The 19181-nt window shown below is 42.9% G+C and overlaps 1 protein-coding gene and 1 long non-coding RNA gene across 4 annotated transcripts in view; both read left to right on the top strand.

Moving 5' to 3' along the window:
* IL5RA (interleukin 5 receptor subunit alpha) overlaps positions 1–18318 on the top strand; it is a 42893-nt gene extending 24575 nt beyond the window's left edge. The window contains exons 10-12 of one of the 3 annotated variants that reach the window (XM_032290512.1): positions 8832–8928; positions 10278–10362; positions 14421–18318. In XM_032290512.1, coding sequence (XP_032146403.1) covers positions 8832–8928; positions 10278–10362; positions 14421–14507 — 269 coding nt within the window. In that variant the 3' untranslated portion in view covers positions 14508–18318. Of the gene's footprint in view, positions 1–8831; positions 8929–10277; positions 12291–14420 lie in introns of those variants that run through there. The other 2 variants (XM_032290513.1, XM_032290510.1) reach the window with 2 other exon arrangements.
* Positions 5402–6068, top strand: LOC116559543. Its single transcript, XR_004272506.1, has 2 exons — positions 5402–5761; positions 5829–6068. It is a non-coding gene; the product is annotated as an uncharacterized LOC116559543 (long non-coding RNA).
* Positions 18319–19181: the final 863 nt, after the last annotated feature.

Raw genomic sequence — 19181 nt, 5'->3', positions numbered from 1 at the left:
ACATGAAAGACCCACTTAGGCTAACCTAAGACTAACACTGCTTATTGTGGTTCTGGTTTTCCTGTGTAGACGGATGGCATGGTCACACTGCTTCCTTTTGTCCAGGCTGGTCAGACCCCGTGTGGCAGCCCCACAGTTTGCTCCCAGGAGAGGGGCGGGACTGCCTCACCCCAGTGGTCATCCCATTGGCCTGAAGGAGGACTAACAGAGAGCTTTCAGAGTTCATCTCCAAACTCCAGAAGCAAGGAGTTCCCACGGCACTTTCAGGCACAGCCACCTCTATTGGTGCCTACTCTGCCCTTCTAGGCATAAATTCTGCCTTGTGGCAGGATGGCAGCTTGGGGGAGGGAGGGACTCTGTCAGAGGGCCAGTTCCTGTGCAGAACACATTCACCTACATTATCTTGTGTATCCTGACACACATGATTTCCTAATCACACAAGTGAGAAAATAGGAAAGGAACTGCCGGAAGCCACATAGATAGAAGGTGTGACACCTGGGTCTGAAACCCAGCCAGAGGATTGGCTCCACATCCGAGTTCTTTTTGAGATGCTCCATTGCCCCAGGGGTTATTACTCCAGCCAGGGAAACTGAGGTAGGAGAATGGGCTACACTCAGGCAGAGGGACTGGAGGCTGTGAAAGCAGGAAGCTCTGCCAGCTCTTGACCCCATCAACCTCTATCTGGACAAGTTATTGGGAATGAAGTTAACATCTTCAGGCTGTTCTTGTCTAAATGTTCCTGTCCAAGATCTTCATAGTGCTCATCTTAATGAACATTATGAAGCCTAAGTCCTTGAAGGATAGGAACACCCATACCCTTTTCTCTTCCTCAGTGTCTGAAATATTTGGTGTGTGTTTATTTCTCCTGACCTGAGTTTATCACTCTGCATTTTGAGAATTCTGATAGCACTTCAATTTTGGCCTTGCTTTGATGAAAGGGAAATTATCTTGATGAATTTGTTGACACAATGCATCTCATCCTAATCATAGTTACAATAAGTAATATTTATTGATATTTATTAATATTAATATGTATCCGCACTGTGCTAAGCACTTCACATGTATTAATCCATCAAATTCTTATCCTTGTTTTATAATGCAGGACATAGGCACTGGAGAGGCTACCCTGCTCAAAGTCATCTTGGTAGCAAGTGACAGAACCAGAGCTAAACCTTTTTTTTTTTTTTTTTTTTTTTTTGAGACGGAGTCTTGCTCTGTTGCCCAGGCTGGAGCCAGTGACACAATGATCTCGGCTCACTTTAACCTCCACCTCCCATGGGGGTTCAAGCGATTCTCCTGCCTCAGCCATCAGAGTAGCTGGAGCCAGAGACATGCCACCATGCCTGGCTAATTCTGTATCTTTAGAAGAGGCAGGATTTAATCATGTTGGCCAGGCTGATCTTGAATTCCTGACCTCAAGTGATCCGCCCACCTTGGGCTGCCAAAGTGCTGGGATTACAGGTCTGAGCCACCGCACTGGGCCTAGGACTAAACCTCTTTATCCCTTGTTGCTTACTTCTGTGTGATGACTACATCCTCTGCAGCCAGCTTTCATCTGCTTCAGCAGGTTGATAAAACAGGCCCAGCATCCCCTTACAGGGAAGAAAGTTCTGGGTTGCTTAGGGGCCCCAGAAGGTACATAGCCCTTGGTGCTTTGTGGGAAAGCCTGCAGAGAAGAAAGGTGCTATAAGGAATTCCCCACTCAACTTCATCAAGTCTAGTCCTACTGGGGGATCATGTAGACAAGCAGTATTGCAGTGAGCCATCCAGTTAATCCTGAATGCACACACAAATACACACATGCACACAAAATACACACATGCACAAAAATACACAGTCTCCCTTTCCTCTCTCTATTGGGTTGCTTCAAGCCCAGTTCCACCAGATGAACATAGTGCAAGTCATGTGTGTTTTTGCTCTGGGTCCTTCACTACTCTATATTTTGTTCACTGTGCTGCATTTTGCTGATCTCTTTTTATTTCTCTAAACCACGTACTGCTCACAGTCCATTTGACAGCTGTCTCGAAAGCTCATTCACTTAAAAGCTTTGCTCCTGACTTGCTTGCACAGGGAGCCTGTGATCTGGTTTTGGTGCTCATTCATAAATGATGCCACGGTCTCCCCTCCAACCTCAGGCAAGTCACAGGAAGCTAGTTAAACCCTGTATCATAGACTACCATATTGACATCCTCTCAATTATCCAACCCTGTTGGTGCCATTTGAACTTCTCCCAGCACCTGCCAGTTCTAAAAACACAGCAGGCCTGCTCTATTGGAAGCATCCCATCAATTTACTAATTAGCTCTTTTCCTGGGAAACCTATTGTTGAGTCTGAAATCAGATTCAAAATCAATATGTAAGCATTCAAAGTTCATAGTTACATGGACAATTTAAGGTGGTACAGGCTTCCAAATCAAATTTACCTCCTAAGAGCTAATAGTCTAAACCTCATAGATACAGACTTCTAGAGCAAGAGGGGCTGCAGTTCTGAAGGGGAAGTGGCTTGACAAAGCTCCCAGAGGCAGAGCTGGGACTAGTTTGGGTCCAATACCTGTAGTACTTCTGCCCTCTGTGTAGCCACTGTCCCAGCCCAGCTGCACCCCATGTTCCATTCAATATACATTCTAGGGTCATAGAAGAATAGCAGACTATTGGCTTATATGCAAGGTCAAATGGTTGAGATGTCAAAAATAATGGAAACTGAAGTCCGCAGAATCCAGACAACTGAATTTCCCAAATGCTGTAAGTTGACAATGCCTAAAAAGCACCCAGAAATCAAATGGGGGGTCTGGAGGGCTTCTCCTCCTTACCAGGACAGGCTGTGTGACTTCTTTCTGAAACTCATCTTTGCATAACCAAATGGCAGTGCTCATTGATTTCTTGAAAAGAAACATCTGTGACTTCCTTTTAAATGGCAAGAAAAGTATTCTCCTTGAGTCACAGAAAAGATTCAAATTACCTGGAAATACTTTTTTTTTTAATCTCCAAGGTTGGAGATCCCAGAATTCAAATTAAGGCTATATTGTGGGATCTCCCAACTTCTATAGTATCGAAATTCTTAATCATTTTGACCCAAAGAATGTATACTTTCAGTAGGATTTGCCCTACTTGTTCTGCTCTCAGCAAAACCAGAGTAGATGCTTACTTTAATTCACTAATTTGCTGACAGTTTTTGCATAAATAAATAGCAGAACAGTAGATAATCCACAAGTAATTTCCACTTAGCAATGAGTATGTAAAAAGCTTTTCTTGTGCAAAATTTCCCTGCCAATTTGTGTTTTCTTCAAGGAAAAGCTGACCTTGTTGGGTTCTCAGGGGTTTTCAACTGCCTGTAGGGGAGTAGTCCTAATGCATTTGGGGCAACTGGAGAAGCCGGGCCAGGAGAGATGACTAATATGCCAACACCCTCCCGGCAGTGACCATGACTTTGCTTCTCATATAGTACCTTGTGTGCATCAATAACTATTTTTCATTTAATGAAATAAAATCTGTTGCCTCTACACTTTTGCTAATTCAGTGAGGATCTTCGCTTGTCAAAGTGAGGTCTGTAGTGAATAACTCGACCGTGGTTTAACTGAAAAGATTTTTGTAATCATGGTCAGAAGAAAACGGTACTTTTATCAGGACTTACCACATCAGGCTGGGGGTATTGCACAATTTGAGACACAAATGTGACTGAGAGTGTGACCCTGATAATTATTTACAACACTGCTCCTTTTTTTTCCCGAACCTGTACTTTTTCTGTTGGTTTAACTAGTTGTAAGCAGGATAAATTTTTCCTGCTGATGTACCACTTGCTGAATTTGTGTCCCGTGTATATGAACCCACAGTTTCTGAATGTGGTTATAGGAATATTTACATAATGTTTAAGAGCATGGAATAGTTTCAGAGATGGGATGATGAAGCAGGCTGAATTCCTTATTCAGGAAATCAGACTGGGAAATAAAGTAAGACAGTATTTGATTTGCTGGTATTAGTTTGTCCCATCTACTCTTTATATTACCTAAGAGAGAATACAGTAAAAAAACAAAGTCTAACAGGGCATTCAGTTCCAATCCAGAGGACTGAATATTAATCATAGAACCACCGAATATCTGTAGGATTTAGGAAAATAAAAGTTTTGCCACTTTGAGGTTCTGTTTTCCATCATTTAACAAAATGTGGTTAATGCCTTTTTGTAAAACAATAGACATAAGTATATTTCAAAATAAAACTTGAAAAAAAATACTATAGCCACAGGACTGGGCACAATTGGTCACGCTTGTAATCCCAGCACTTTGGGAAGCCCAAGTGGGAGGATTGCCTGAGTCTAGGAGTTTGAGGCCAGCATGGGCAACATACTGAGGCCCTGTCTCTACGAAAGATCAAAAAAACTAGCCAAGCATGGTAATGCGTGCCTGTGGTCCCAGCTACTTGGGTGGCTGAGATGAGAGGATTGCTTGAACCCAGGAGTTAGAATCTGCAGGGAGCTATGATCATACCACTGCACTCCAGTCTGGGTGGCAGAGCAAGACCCTATCTCATATAAATAAATAGTATAGTCATAGGTTTTTAACAAAGTGCTTCAGTCCCACCTACAGTTTGGGGAATGTCAGGAGGAACACTAGTTTTGCGAAGTAGCCACCTTTAATTAGAGACGCAGCCTGCATGCTTAGTCTTATCAGACAGCAGGGATACAAAAAATAGAACAGGGCTTCCCAGAATGATGCACAGAGAGCTATGAAGATGATGCTCAGGAGAGTTCTCAATGACAAAGCAAAGCTTAGAATAAGTGAAGGGAAGCTCCTGTGTATTCAGTGTGCCCTCAGTTTTGCAGAGGGAGGGAGAGGAATGGGATTCCTACACCAAGGTTAAGAGCAAGGACTGGTTGGGCTCCCTCACTTCCCAGCTGTGTGGCCTGGGCTGACTTATTCTGTCCTTTTCTGTACAGTAAGAATAATAGTGTCCTTTTTCAGTTCCTCCATCTGTACAGTAAGAATAATAGTGTCCATCTCAAAGCATCATTGTGAGAATTAAATTGAGAATGTACGTGAAGCACTTTACATAGTATCTGGGCACCTAGAAGCACCCAGAAAAAGTGAAAAATATGTATAGAAAATAAGCTCCTACTTACTTCCAATGACTCCTGATTTTTCTTTTTTCTTTTTTATACTTTATTACAACTTTTAAACTTCCTGCAGCAAAACAGGTACTTCTTTTCTTTTCTTTTTTTGAGACGGAGTCTCGCTCTGTTGCCCAGGCTGGGGTGCAGTGGCACAATCTTGGCTCACTGCAGCCTCTGGCTCCCCGGTTCAAGTGATTCTTCTGCCTCAACCTCCCTAGTAGCTGGGATTACAGGTGTGTGCCACCGCCCCTGGCTAATTTTTATATTTTTAGTAAAGACAGGCTTTCATCATGTTGGCCAGGATGGTCTCAAACTCCTGACCTCAAGTAATCTGCCCGTTGGCCTCTCAAAGTGCTGGGATTACAGGCATGAGCCACCACACCCCACCCACAAAGGTACCACTTTTCTAAAACCAGTTTTGTTAAAGATAGGTGTACATGAAGTGACCTTACCCTGGACTGAGTGAGTGGTGCTAGAAAAGGTACCAGCTGGGGAAGGATCTGAAGGATTATATATTTCAACCACCTTGTTTTTAGATGAGGAAACCAAGGCCCAGAATGACCACCTTCACAGCAAGCTGAGACTAGCACCTAGGTTTCCCAACTAGGAAGGGATGAAAGCACTGGGCAAAGCATGCCTGTCCAGTACTAACCACTGGGTATGCAGTAACAATGTGAACTGAGGGAATGAGGAGAAGGGATGAGGGCTGTAAAGGATGGAAAGAGTCAAAGTGACTTCAAGGCTTCAGGTTTGGGGGCTCAGAAGAATGGAAACTGAAATGGGGCAGTGAGTGAGAGAAGGAGTTTTGATATGAAGGAGACCATGCATTTGTTTGGTTGTGAATGTTGTCAGCCTTGAGAAACATCCGAGCAGGTTTCCGGTTTCACCTGTGGACAGTTTAAGACATAGGCCTGGAGCTGAGTGTCAGGCAGGACCAGGGATAAAAACCTGGGAGAAAATTTCATGAAATTAAAAGATAAGGCTGTATAAACAAACTTTTCAAAGTTCAAAGAACAGACCACAGTGGAAAATACCAAAGGGTCAAAGGATGAGTGGAGAGGGCCAGTAGAAATGAAAAAGGGGAGAAGTGCCACTGAAGAAGAGGAAGATTTGGGCAATAAAGCTGAGGACTCAATTTGAGGGTCGGCTCAACTATCCACAGTCTGAAATTCAGGAAGGAGGTCAGTAAAAATAAAGCTGGAAAAAGAAACCCAGAATATTTTGAATTCGACGAGGAGGAAGTCACCATGATTAAAAAAGCAGTGTTAGAGAGGAAATGAAGCATCTGAATCCCTTAAAGAATTTTTTAAATTTTGAGACAGAGTCTCACTCTTGTTGCCCAGGCTGGAGTGCAGTGGCAAGATCTAGGCTCATTGCAACCTCTCTCTCCCAGGTTCAAGCAATTCTCCTGCCTCAGCCTCCCAGATAGCTGGGACTACAAGCATGAGCCAGCACGCCAGGCTAATTTTTGTATTTTTAGTAGAGAAAGGATTTTGCCATGTGGGCCAGGATGGTCTTGAACTTCCAACCTCAGGTGATCCACCTGTCTCAGCCTCCCAAAGTGCTGGGATTACAGGCGTGAGCCACCACACCCAGCCCTTATTCAAGAATTTAGACTGGGAAATAAAGTAAGAAGGTATGTAATGACAGTGGAGAGAGATAGCAGAGCAGGCTCATGGCTTATTCAAGATGAAGGATTCTATGACTATTTGAAAGCAAAAAGGGGGAGGTGAAGAAGGAGATTAAAACTTTCAGGAGGTAGAAGATAAAGCTTGGGTAGGGGACCTCAAAAGTCAAAAAAGCAAGAGAACAAGGCAAGGCTGGAATCACTAGCATTATATCCCAAGGCATCTCTCCCTCTTGTTACTTGAATGATTTGGGTTTTAAGCATTTTAAAGATTTTTGAAGTCTTAGCCTATTAACAAGGACTTGAAAATTCCACTTATGTATTTCTCATTTTCTAGAGGAAGCAACTCATAGTAAACTGGGGATGGTAATCTTTTCTCCTGGTGCGGTGTGGTTGAAACCTCACCACAGTACTTAGCACAGTGGTCATTAAATCACTGTTAGTGTTGCTATTTGCCGAGTGTGATTCTTTCTAATGGACTCCATGACAGGAGCACCCATGTATGATCTTTTGACAACTGAATCCCAGTAATTTGTACAGTGCCAAAATATAATGGGTGCCCAATAAATATCTGTTAAATGGAAGAATAAAGGAATCAGTAAATAAGCAGTCTCTCCCACAGAAAGGAAACTCGTATTCAGGGAGATCATGCAGGATTTACATTATTCAGTCAAGCAGGTTAGCAAGTGCATAACCTCTCTAAACACTATTTGGTAAATGGCCTTGAGTTTTTCTTTTTTTGGTGAGGGGCAGGGGACAGAGTCTTGTTCTGTCCTCAGACTGGAGTACAGTGGTACAATCTTGGCTCACTGCAACCTCCGCTATCAGGGTTCAAGCAATTTTTTGCCTCAGCCTCCCACTTAGCTGGGATTACAGCTGTCTGCCCCCACAATTGGCTAATTTTTGTATTTTTAGTAGATACTGTGTTTCACCATGTTGGCCAGCCTGGTCTCAAACTCCTGGCCTTGAGTGATCCACTCCCCGTGGCCTCCCAAAGTGCTGAGATTTACAGACATGAGCCACTGTACCTAGTTGGAGTTTGTCTTGGATGCATTTCTTGTACTTAAAAAAAAAAATTACATACCCCAAAGCTATCATAGAAGTTCCTAAAAGAATTTGTCTCTTGAATGTAGATTCAAAGCAAATTTAAACAGAATAATTGGCATGCAAAATATTGACTTTCTGCACTGACTTAATGGCAGTTTTCCTCTTTCCTATCTGTGAAATGGGAACAATGGTAAGAGGTACTTTAAAGATACTTAAGATTGAAAAGCACTTAGAGTCTGATGCCTTTATTGTTCACTACAAGTATTATCGCATACTTCCTCCAAAAGTTTAATTTCCAACTTTGTAAAATATTTTGATTGTGATTCAGTTGGGTTACTCAGTAGGCTTATGTTTTGTGGATATTCCATCTAAAAACCTTACTACGTACCAAAAACAGATACGCTCCAGGATCCAAGTGGCACAGTACATGGAATGAACTCCATAAATATTTGCTGAGAGACTGAATAAATCATTTTTTAAGAATAAAACTGGTCTCGGCCGGGCGCGGTGGCTCAAGCCTGTAATCCCAGCACTTTGGGAGGCCGAGGCGGATGGATCACGAGGTCAAGAGATCAAGACCATCCCGGTCAACATGGTGAAACCCCGTCTCTACTAAAAATACAAAAAATTAGCTGGGCATGGTGGTGCATGCCTGTAATCCCAGCTACTCAGGAGGCTGAGGCAGGAGAATTGCCTGAACCCAGGAGGTGGAGGTTGCGGTGAGCCGAGATCGCGCCATTGCACCCCAGCCTGGGGAAAATAAGTGAAAATCCTTCTCAAAAAAAAAAAAAAAAAAAAACTGGTCTCACAATAAAACTGGTCTCACTGCCATCATTTCATTTCATCCTATATCAGCTTTGTGAGGTTGTTATTACCTGTCTTTTACAGATAAGAAATCTTTGGCTCAGGGAAGTTAAGCTCCCTGCCCAGCACCTCCCAGCACGGGCAACTAAAACTCAAGCTGTCTGATGCCCCAAGCCTCATCATTTCTTTTACCTGCTACTGTTTCTAACTTGGACTTTGTTTTCTTTCTTTCTTTTTTGTTTTCCACCAGGAAATGATGAACAGAAGCCCTTGACAAAATGGTTTCTCTTTGTGCTTATGGCAACCATCTGCTTGATATTGTTAATTCTCTCGCTCATCTGTAGAATGTAGGTATTCTTTACATTTGGGAGCTTGCAATGGGGTCTGAGTACTGCATTTTTACACGCTTACTAAGTGTCCGGTAGGCAGAGGGTTCTTGTTACCAGGTGGAATTCATGGCATTTTTGAGCCTGGATGACCTGTTCAAGATGAGCTTAGGCCAAATCAAAAGTAGGAAACATCCAGAGGTGAATTACAGAAGCCAGACAGAGCACAACACAGCCCTTGGCTATCACTCACTCCTACTTGAAGCTGTGGACAGCTTGTTAATTTCTGTGAAAGATTCTACATGCGGGTTCTTTTGATTCCTTCTTAGCCTTCCACTCAGTCCTTGGCTGCCAGCATAGGCTTTTCACAGCTCAGAAAGGCTAAAATCACCACAATGCCTGCACATCATCATCCTCAACTATCATTTCACCAGGCCCCTAAGTGGCTGATGGTGCATAGGTCAAACACAGATTCTACAAATAGCATGTGGACCTGGTGTACTATCCTGGAGCCCACAAATGGCCCGTAAGTACCCCTTACACATTTTAGCTTTCAGTAAGGCAAAGGACATTTTAGGGGGCTTAAGAACATGTTTTGTCTTGGCCCTTTCATAATTTAGAAAATGACTTTTATATTAAACAGCTTTATTATTATAAATATTATCTTCAGATGGCATCTATAGGTTGGGGAAGGCAGCCCAAAGGAGATGAAAAGAAAGTAAATTTGGCTGAGCACACCTATAATCTCAGCACTTTGGGAGGCCAAGGCTGGAGGATCACTTGAGGTCAAGAGTTCGAGACCAGCCTGGGCAAATGGTGAAACCCTGGATCTACAAAAAAATACAAAAATTAGCCAAGTGCAGTGGCATGTGCCTGTACTCCCAGCTACTCTGTAGACTGAGGCAAAAATTGCTTGAGCCCACAAAGTGGAGGTTGCAATGAGCTGCAATGGCACCACTGCACTCCAGCCTGGGTGACAGAGCAAGACACGGTCTCAATAACAACAACAACAAAGTAAACTCTGTGAGCAAGCACACTTGAGGAAGGAATGCTTCAACCAGCATTGTAGGAAACGACACAGCATGACACATTTGAAGTATACAGTTCATTTTCAGAGATTACGCCTGGTAACACCCACTGACACAAAGCAGTTTCCATTTGTTCTTCCCTGGATGACTCAGAAGCCACAGCAGAGCCTTGCGGTACCCCCCAAAGTCTTCTCCTATTATTTTGGAAGTCTTGGTCAATAAAGATTTTGAATTTACAAAACAGCAGATTCTAGAATTAACCAGGTCAATGTTTAGAGTAGACATTTAGAGACAAAAGGTATACTCATGCTCATCTAATTCCTTCTTTCGCCCTGTTTTCAGATGTCATTTATGGACCAAGTTGTTTCCACCAATTCCAGCACCAAAAAGTAATATCAAAGATTTCTTTGTAACCCCTAACTATGAGGTAATGTGGAAAGTTCTTATGATATGCCACATATGTCCAGGGTTGAGTCCCCTGGGAGCTGTCACTGGGTTTTTGGTTTTCTATATTATAGGGGAAGGTTTTTACCCAGAAGGCCAAGAGTATTTCTATTGCTTCAGTCATTCTGTTCTTTGGCTGATTTGGTTGTTTGTATTTTTTAAGAGATGGGGTCTTGCTATGTTGCCCAGGCTGGTCTCAACTAGGTCTAAGTGATCCTCCCACCTCAGCCTCCCAAGTAGCTGGAACTACAGAAGTATGCCACCATGCCTGCTTGGCTGATAGTTTTATTATGCATGTTCATTACTGTTTTGACATATTAGAAAAGTCCTAGTCTCTTATAAGTGTTCTTGCCAGTCAGACTTGAATTTTAATTTCATATCAGCCATTCTTTAACTGACTTTGGACAATCTCTTCAATCCTATGGGTGCTGAATTTCTTTCTGGTATAAGGGACACAGATGAGATTGTACAATGTTCTGCTTAGCTCTAATGTTTTAAGACTCCATGTTTCCACCTGAGTACCTTAGTTAATAGAGAATTTTCAGAGGGAATTGAGAGCTCTTTAGTATTAAAAATACTATAGAAAAGGCAAATTATTTTACCCAATATGTATTTTCTCAGGCCTATTCACCATTGAGAGCACTTAGGTTCAGCCCAATGGTCACTTATCTGTGGCTATCCAATTGTTCCAGCATCAGTAAGTCCTTTCCCCAGCGAATTGTCTTGGCGTTTCTGTTGGAATTAGTTGCCAAATATAGGTGGCTCTATTTCTGGACTACCTGTTTGGTTTTTGTGACCTTTTTGTGTATCTTTATGCCAATACAATACTGTCCTTATTACTGTAGCTCTATTGTAAACTGTGAGTCCAGTTTGTATAAGGCCTCCAAAAATGATTTTTAAAAAAATTATTTTGGTTATTCTATATCCTCTGCATTTTCATATAAATCTTAGATTTAGCTGATCATGTTCTATAAGAAAAGGTAGCTGAGATTTGGGGTGAGATTGTGTTGAGCCATAAGTTAACTTGGGGAGAAGTGATATCTTAATATTAATCCTTCTTATCTATAAATGTAGCATATCACTCCACTTCTTTAGGTTTTCTTTAACTTCTCTCAGCAATGGTTTGTGATTTTTCAGTGTATAATTACTGTGCTTTGCCAAATTTATCCTTAAGGTGAATGGTTATTTAGATCAGGGCTCAGCAAACTTTTTCTATAAAGAGCCAGATAGTGCATATTTGAGGGACAAATGGTTTCTCTCTCTTTAACTCTGCCATTGTAGTGTAAATGTAGCCACAGAAAATGTGCTAATGAATGAGTGTGGCTGTGCTCCAGGAAAACTTCATTTATGAAAACAGGCAACAAGCCAGATTTGGCTCACAGCTGTAGTTTGCCAACCCCTGATTTAGATCAAACAATTTTCTTAACAAATTTAGGTTTCTCTCAAATAAAGTAACTCATGATTGGATGAACCACCTGATGACTGGTTGTAGGGAAAAGAAAAGGTTGATGGAAAAACTCACCAAAATGATTAATTTCAACAAGTGGCGACCTTTCCTTAGCGTTTGCAGTTTGGTTGTTGGAAGGATTTATAGACAGTTAAAATTACCAGCCGATTGCAGTAGAGAATGGAGGCTGGCAAAAGAATCACCCTGCTGGTGGCTGGATCCTTGTGTTCTCTCCTTTATCAGGGGAACGGCCCATCTACTCTCCTTCACTGAGTTCTTTCGGAGGAAGAGTGGGCCCCAAGGTGGAACTTTGGTGCTGGTTCTGGATGTATGCTGACAGTCCCTCCTTGGTCTAGCACACTCACCCATGAGAAACCACATCTGGTTTTGTTTGTTTGAGATGGAGTCTCCCTTTGTCACCCAAGCTAGAGTGCAGTTGAGTGATTTCCACTTACTGTAACCTCTGCCTCGCGGGTTTAAGTGATTCCCCTGCCTCAGCCCCCCAAGTAGCTGGGATTACAGGTGCCTGCCATCACGCTTGGCTAAATTTTGTATTTTTAGTAGAGACAGGGTTATGCCAGTCTAGTCTTGAACTCCTGACCTCCAGCAATCCGGCCTCCCAAAGTGCTGGGATTACAGGTGTGATTCATAGCACCCAGCCCACATCTAGTTTAAGCAGCCAACTGAAGTTATTTGTCCCAGCCTCTTAATGGTGGTATCTAATTTCCCTACAGAGCCCTGAAAGATTTCCTTTAATATCCTGAAGTTGGAGAAATAAACTGGTTTAAGAGCTTATTGAATGAGGTTGTTATTTGTTGTTAATTAAAATCAAGTCATGTGTGTAAAATAACAACTTGAGGCAGACAAGCTGGTTTCAGAATAATTCGAGGATGAATGGCAGCACTCAACATCGCCTGGCTTCTCAGGACAACTTATTCTCTTCTCACATTGCAGAGTCTCACATAAAAACAAAGCAGAGACTGAGATTAAAAAGAAAGAACATATAGAACTGAGGAAATGAAGTACTGCCTGGTGCTGTAAGTGCCATGGCCTAAATTCTCCACCTGAGAGAGGATGAGAGCTTGCACAGCCTCCACCTCCAAGGACAAAAGCCATCTAACCCATTCTCAGGAGCTGTGATACAAGGATGACAAGAGGGTACACTGGTGCTATAGGCAGTGGCCACTGGGAAATGTTTGGCTAGTGGGAAAGGAAACGCTTTGCTTTACAAGGTAATGTGCACCTTTGAGCTTGGGGTGGGTGCGCAAAGTCCCGGGACTTAGTGGAGCTCTGCCATCCCAAAAGCAAGTTTTTGCTTGTTCAGACCTCAGTTAGAAATTATTTTGTAACATTCAAACTATAGTGAAGGGCTGGGCATGGTGGCTCATGCCTGTAATCCCAGAACTTTAGGAGGCCAAGACAGGTAGATCACTTGAGCTCACGAGTTCAAAACCAGCCTGGCCGACATTGCAAAACCCCATCTCTACAAAAAATACAAAAATTAGTTAGGTGTGATGGTGCACACCTGTAGTCCCAGCTACTTCGGAGGCTGAGGTGGGAAGATGGCTTGAGCCCAGGAGGCAGAGGTTGCAGTGAGCTAGGATTGCGCCACTACACTGCAGCCTGGATGATGGAGCCAGAACTTGTCAAATAATAATAATACTGTGAAGGAAGAAAGTGAATTGGCCTTTAGCAGAAAAAAAAAAAAGCTTATTCTAAAAAAACAAATCCTGAGCTTTCTAATAATTTACTTATTTGTATATTTTTTGTAGAGACAAGGTCTCACCAGGCTGGTCTCCAACTCCTCCGCTCAAGCTATGTGCCTGCTTCAGCCTCCAAAAGTGCTGGGATTACAGGCATGAGCCACAGTGCCTAGCCTGAGCTTTCAATTTATAAGACTGGTTTCCAGCTGTTCTTTGTTTCTACAGTGGCAACCAGAAAGGGTTCTTCCCCCAATTAGGTTGTCTATAAACTATTAAAAGTAAAATGGATAAGGCAGGAGCCATGCCTGCTGCGTCCATCAGTGAATTCCCAAGACACAGCACTGTGGTGAGTGTGGAGCAGGTAGTAAAAAAATATGTTGGATGAGTAAATGAGGTAAAGGAATAGGATCTCCTACAGGCAATTTTATTTTTTGTTACCAATTTTCCAATTGTTATCAGTATTATTCATTATAGCCAAAATGGGTCAGAACTGTCCAAAGACAGGGGCATACTGTAGTAAACTATGGATGGAATATGATGGAGCTATCAAAAGTGATGTGGCTGAAGCACATTTAACAATGCAATTTACGACCAGTGACATTAGAGAGAAAGAAATCAATGTATAAAGATGTGTATCCATATGACTTCAAGTAAGTGTAAAGAAAACTTTATGCCTAGAGAAAAAGCCTTAGGAGAAGCAGCGGGCTATGTGTTTGGGAGAGAGGTGTATGGGGAGGCATTTTCTTCTTCTTCTTACTTGATTTTCCACATCTTCAATGAACATTTACTATTTTTATTTAAACAATAATAGACTTAAAGCCAATTCTAAAGATTTCAAAGAACCCAAAAGTTCTCTAAAGGACGTCTAAGGAAAGATGATTTGTTTTGCAGAAAGCTGGGTCCACTGAGACAGAAACTGAAGTCATCAGTTATATAGAGAAGCTTGGAGTTGAGACCCTGGAGGATTCTGTGTTTTGACTAGTTGCTGTGGCATCCTCTGATGAACTCACACACACATGCCTCGGTGAAAAGAAGAACAGGGATGCTGGTTCTTGGCTAAGAAGTGTTCAGAATTTACGGAACACTCAGTTTAGCTGTGAGGCAATACACCCAGACACACCAGTCTTTTGTCTCTTAAAAGTGTGGATGCTTCATCAAAATCTCCTCGCCCACGGCAAAGAAGTTGATTCATCTAAGCATTTTGCCATGTTTTTTCTCTCCATACTGTACGGGATAGCACCTCCTCACCTGCTGATCTTTGCAATTTGCCTGACTTGCCTCAACCTTTTCTTTCACAAGAGACAGCTTTTAAGGCTAACGTCCAGCTGCATTTACTTCTGGCAGTGCCTTTTTGGCTGTTTAAGCTGCCAATGGTAGCACTCAGCTACAATCTGAGGAAGAAAGCATTTGCCTGTTGTGAATCATGAGCTTGGATTCAAGACTACCTTTCCTATAGCAAGTGAGAGGCACAAATTTCTGGTGCTTTCCTCACCCCCTACATTCTAGAATGATCTTTTTCCAGGTAGAGTGTTTATGTATGAGAGAGAATGAGAGAGAGAGAAATTATTTCAGCTTCAGAGGCCTGATCCAGGAAGTGTTATTTAAAAACAATTTAAAAGCATGAAGAGCTATGCTATCACTCTGTATTAAAAGAGAGGACAGGATTTTGTTCAAAGATTATATTCTTGAAGGAAGCCTTAATATTCTGGAAATATGCTAAGAAAGGCATTGAGCATAATTCAATCATGAAAGGGACCACTGAATCAAGAATGAACTTTCTGAAGAGATGTTTGCTGCCAAAGACGTCAAAGCAACTTGATGGTCAAGTAATGGGAGGTCAATCCTAGTTTCTCAAGTTTGGAAAGGTTTCTACAAGGCCATCCATCAGATATCCCAATATATACAGAAATTCTTTTTCCTAACATATTCATATGAATCTGCCTCCAGATTGGAGGCCTTTGTGATGGGTGATGGGCTGTAGGTGGAGCCAAGTACAGGAATGTCCTGGGCAGAGATGGGCAATAGGGAGGAACTCAAACAGTGCTGACTCTACACGTCCCTGGGTCAAGAAGCTGAAGGCTGAGAAAGGAGGTAACAGTGCCCAGGAAACCCGCATGGGACACTCTAGATGCTTTCTGGAGTTGGTTTAGTTAGTTTTGATCCATCAGTGGGGACACATTGACCATCATGTTTGTTTTCCAAATTAACCTATAATTATCCACTGTAACTAGCAAAGGGTTGGACCTGGGGTAATAGACATAGAAACATCTTGGATCTTGACAAGCCTGCACTGTCTTATAGTAATCCGTATTACTGCCCACATTTTATAGTTGCAGTCACTAAGATTCAGAGAAGTTGATAGGAAATGGCATAGTGTGGAGTTGAACACCAGGCTCAGGTGACCCCAGAAATGTGGGGAGGAATGTCAGGGAAAGCTGAGGCCTGCTTAGGGGTGTGGCTGAGTGGGCAAGGCCCAGGGAGGTGCAATAATTGGCATAATGTTTGGTGACTTGAGTGATTCAGAATCCCAAACCTGTTTTTTTTTTGTTTTTTTTGAGACAAAGTCTTGCTCTGTCAGTCAGGCTAGAGTATAGTGACATGATCTTAGCTCACTGCAACCTCTACCTCCTGGGCTCAAGCAATCCTCCTGCCTCAGCCTCCCGAGTAGCTGGGACTACAGGTGTATACCGCCATGCCCAGCTAATTTTTGTATTTTTTGTAGAGATGGGGTTTTACCATGCTGTCCAGGTTGGTCTCAAACTCCTGGGCTCAAGAGATACACAGGCCTCAGCCTTCCAAAGTGCTGGGATTACAGACATGAGCCACTGTGCCCGGCCACGAAACTGTATTTTTAATGAACATCTTGGGTCAGAATCAGAGGCACCTGGAAGGCTCATTAAGACAGAGGCGTGGGCTCCATTCTTAGAGTCTCTGATTGAACAGATCAGGGTGGGGTCTGAAAAATCTGCAGTTCTAACAAGTTCCCAGGTGATGCTCATGCTGCTGGTCCCCAGGACACAATGAAAAACTGCTGCTCCGGGAGTCTTATGATTATCAAAATTTAAAAATCAGGCACTGAAGGAAGAGGTGACAGAAAATCCCTGCTCCCAAAAAACTGTCCTTTTGGGGAGACTTGGATCTCCCTGTCTGATCTCTTTCAAACCAGAGCCTAGACAGTTAGCAGTGTGGAAATTGCCTCTGCCTAGGAGGCAGGAAGAGAAGCAGGGAGCTCCCCCACCACAAATGTGGCCAGCTCTTCAGTGCTTGGTGTGGTGCCCACTTCAGAGACTCCTCCCTCCTCAGCAGCCATCAATCACCTGGGCTCTGCCAAGCTCCTTGCTACACTTCCCTGAGCTGATACCATTATCTGGCCCTTGGTATATGTGTTTCAGGAGCAACACAACATAGCCCATGTAGCCTGCTTGGTGGATTGGGAGCTTCTTCCTCCCTTCTTCGCTTGTGGAACTCATAGTCATTCTTTGGGAACCCATAACCATCATTACTTCTTCAATGAAGCCTTGAAAAGCAGACTTGGTTGACCCTGCCTTTGGATTCTCATTCTGGGCCTCATCTCCATGTTGGAGCTACTGCATTTGCAGGATATACCATTAACAGTTGGGAGGCCTCCCCTCTAGACTGTGAGTTCCAGGAAGATGGAGCTTGTGTGAAATACGTCTCTTTATCTGCAGTGTCTAGGACAGTATCTGACCTGAGAAAATATGTTTCTTAAACCCTGTCAGCACTGACACAGCACCTTATATACAGATTAGACTTAACAGTATTTGGCAGAGGTCCTCAAGGCCTGCGGTAACACAGGAGGAAGATGGGTGTCCAATGAGAATGTGATTGGAAGCAACTAGGAGACACATGTGCCTAACCATCAGGCTAGTGTGACCTGTATGTTTTTACTGCCAAGGTGTCTAAATTGTTATGTATAAATTGCTATGTAAGAGGCATTTCAGAAGTGTCTTATTCTGAGTGGTCTCTTCTGTTCTCACTAGCCTTGTTATAGCAAGTCAGAGAGTTTGAAATTCACTTAATAGTAAACACCATCATCAGCAGGTTGATGTAAGGTAAAGTCATGGTATTGGCTCCCACCTCTTGCCATCTCCCACTGTGGCAGGGTAGAGAGTCACTTTCCTCCTAGAGCCTCCAGGGCCATGGGATCAGAACAAACATGCTTTTCCAAGACATGTGTTCCAATAGGGATTTTAGCCCAATTTCTTTCCTTGGCATTTGGAATTCACTGCATGCAGCCTGGGGGAATGCTGGGGAGACTGGAGGGTGAAGGTCACGTATGCCAACAGCCCGACCACCTGAGCCTCACTGAAATGCCTCAGACCTCAAGCTATTCATGCAGGCTGGGGAAAAATCCATGTGGGCAAAGAACATCCTGATTAAAAATCCAAACGTTTTCATAGTGAGACTTATATGTGTCAAGACCATCTGCTTGTGGAATTAATAAGCCTTAGGTGCTAATTTATTAAATAAAAAGTAGATATCTGGAAGTGAGAACAGAGAACTGAAAACAATCTTTGATGGCACAAGTAAAGGTGAAAACCCTAATTAGAATAGGACTTGGTGCTAGCCTAAGGACTGTAGCTGTTCCTGCTCCCACATCCTACAAATTGAGTACCAGGGTGCAATTTTTTTGAAAACCATTCCTTTCTTTGGAATTTTATATTGTACTGTGCTAAAAGACAACTTGTTTATTTCCTGTTTTGTAGGTAATAGATGCTAATGAAAATATGTTTCAGAATGAGAAACATTAAACATAAATGACAGTGAATTGTCTAAGTCTGCAATTAAAGAGCGGTGGCTACATTTCTCATTTTCCCCCTAAATATTCCCCTTCTCTCTCCCCACTGTTGTCTTCCTCTATCTCTCAGCTAGGACTATTGCAGTAGCCTCTGGATTGAACTCATGTCCTCCAGTATTTCCTCCCTTTGAAGGATCAGTGTAAAAGGCATATCTGCCTATATAACTCCCCATCACCTTCAAGTCAAAGTGCCTTTTAAGACAAAGTCCAGTATGACTCAGCTCCTTACTAGCTCTCCAGCCACAGCCCCAAATACTCCTACCTCTATTCTCACCAACGTGCTGATCATTTCCCTGTAAGCTCCATGCTATTGCATCACTCCATGCCTTTGCCGAGACTTTCTCTGGTGGAAAAAGCCTTTTCAACCTTCTTTCATTTTGTTGACACTTTGATTTATCTTCTAAGTCTTGGCTCTTTGCCACCTGAGAGTCTTTGTTTAACTTTCAGTTTGAATTAAGCATCCCTCTATGTTCCTTCTGTTTAATTCTATCAGTCACTGGATTCTCTTTTTTTTGAAACGAAGGTCTCCTCTGTTGCCAGGATAGAGAGCAGTGGCTGATCTCGGCTCACTGCAACCTCCACCTCCCGGGTTCAAGTGGTTCTCCTACCTCAGCCTCTGGAGTAGCTGGGATTACAGGTGTGTGCCACCACACCCGGCTAATTTTTTTTTTTTTTTTTTTTAAGATGGAGTCTTGCCCTATTGCCAGGCTGGAGTGCAGTGGAGTGATCTCAGCTCACTGCAACCTCCACCTCCTGGGTTCGAGCGATTCTCCTGCCTCAGCCTCCTCAGTAGCTGGGACTACAGGTGTGGGCCACCACGCTCAGCTAATTTT

This window comes from Sapajus apella, unplaced genomic scaffold, assembly GCF_009761245.1.
Source record: "Sapajus apella isolate SASKATOON/1434 unplaced genomic scaffold, GSC_monkey_1.0 scaffold23, whole genome shotgun sequence".
Classification (NCBI taxonomy): domain Eukaryota; kingdom Metazoa; phylum Chordata; class Mammalia; order Primates; family Cebidae; genus Sapajus; species Sapajus apella.
This window is presented reverse-complemented; position numbering and strand designations above follow the sequence as displayed.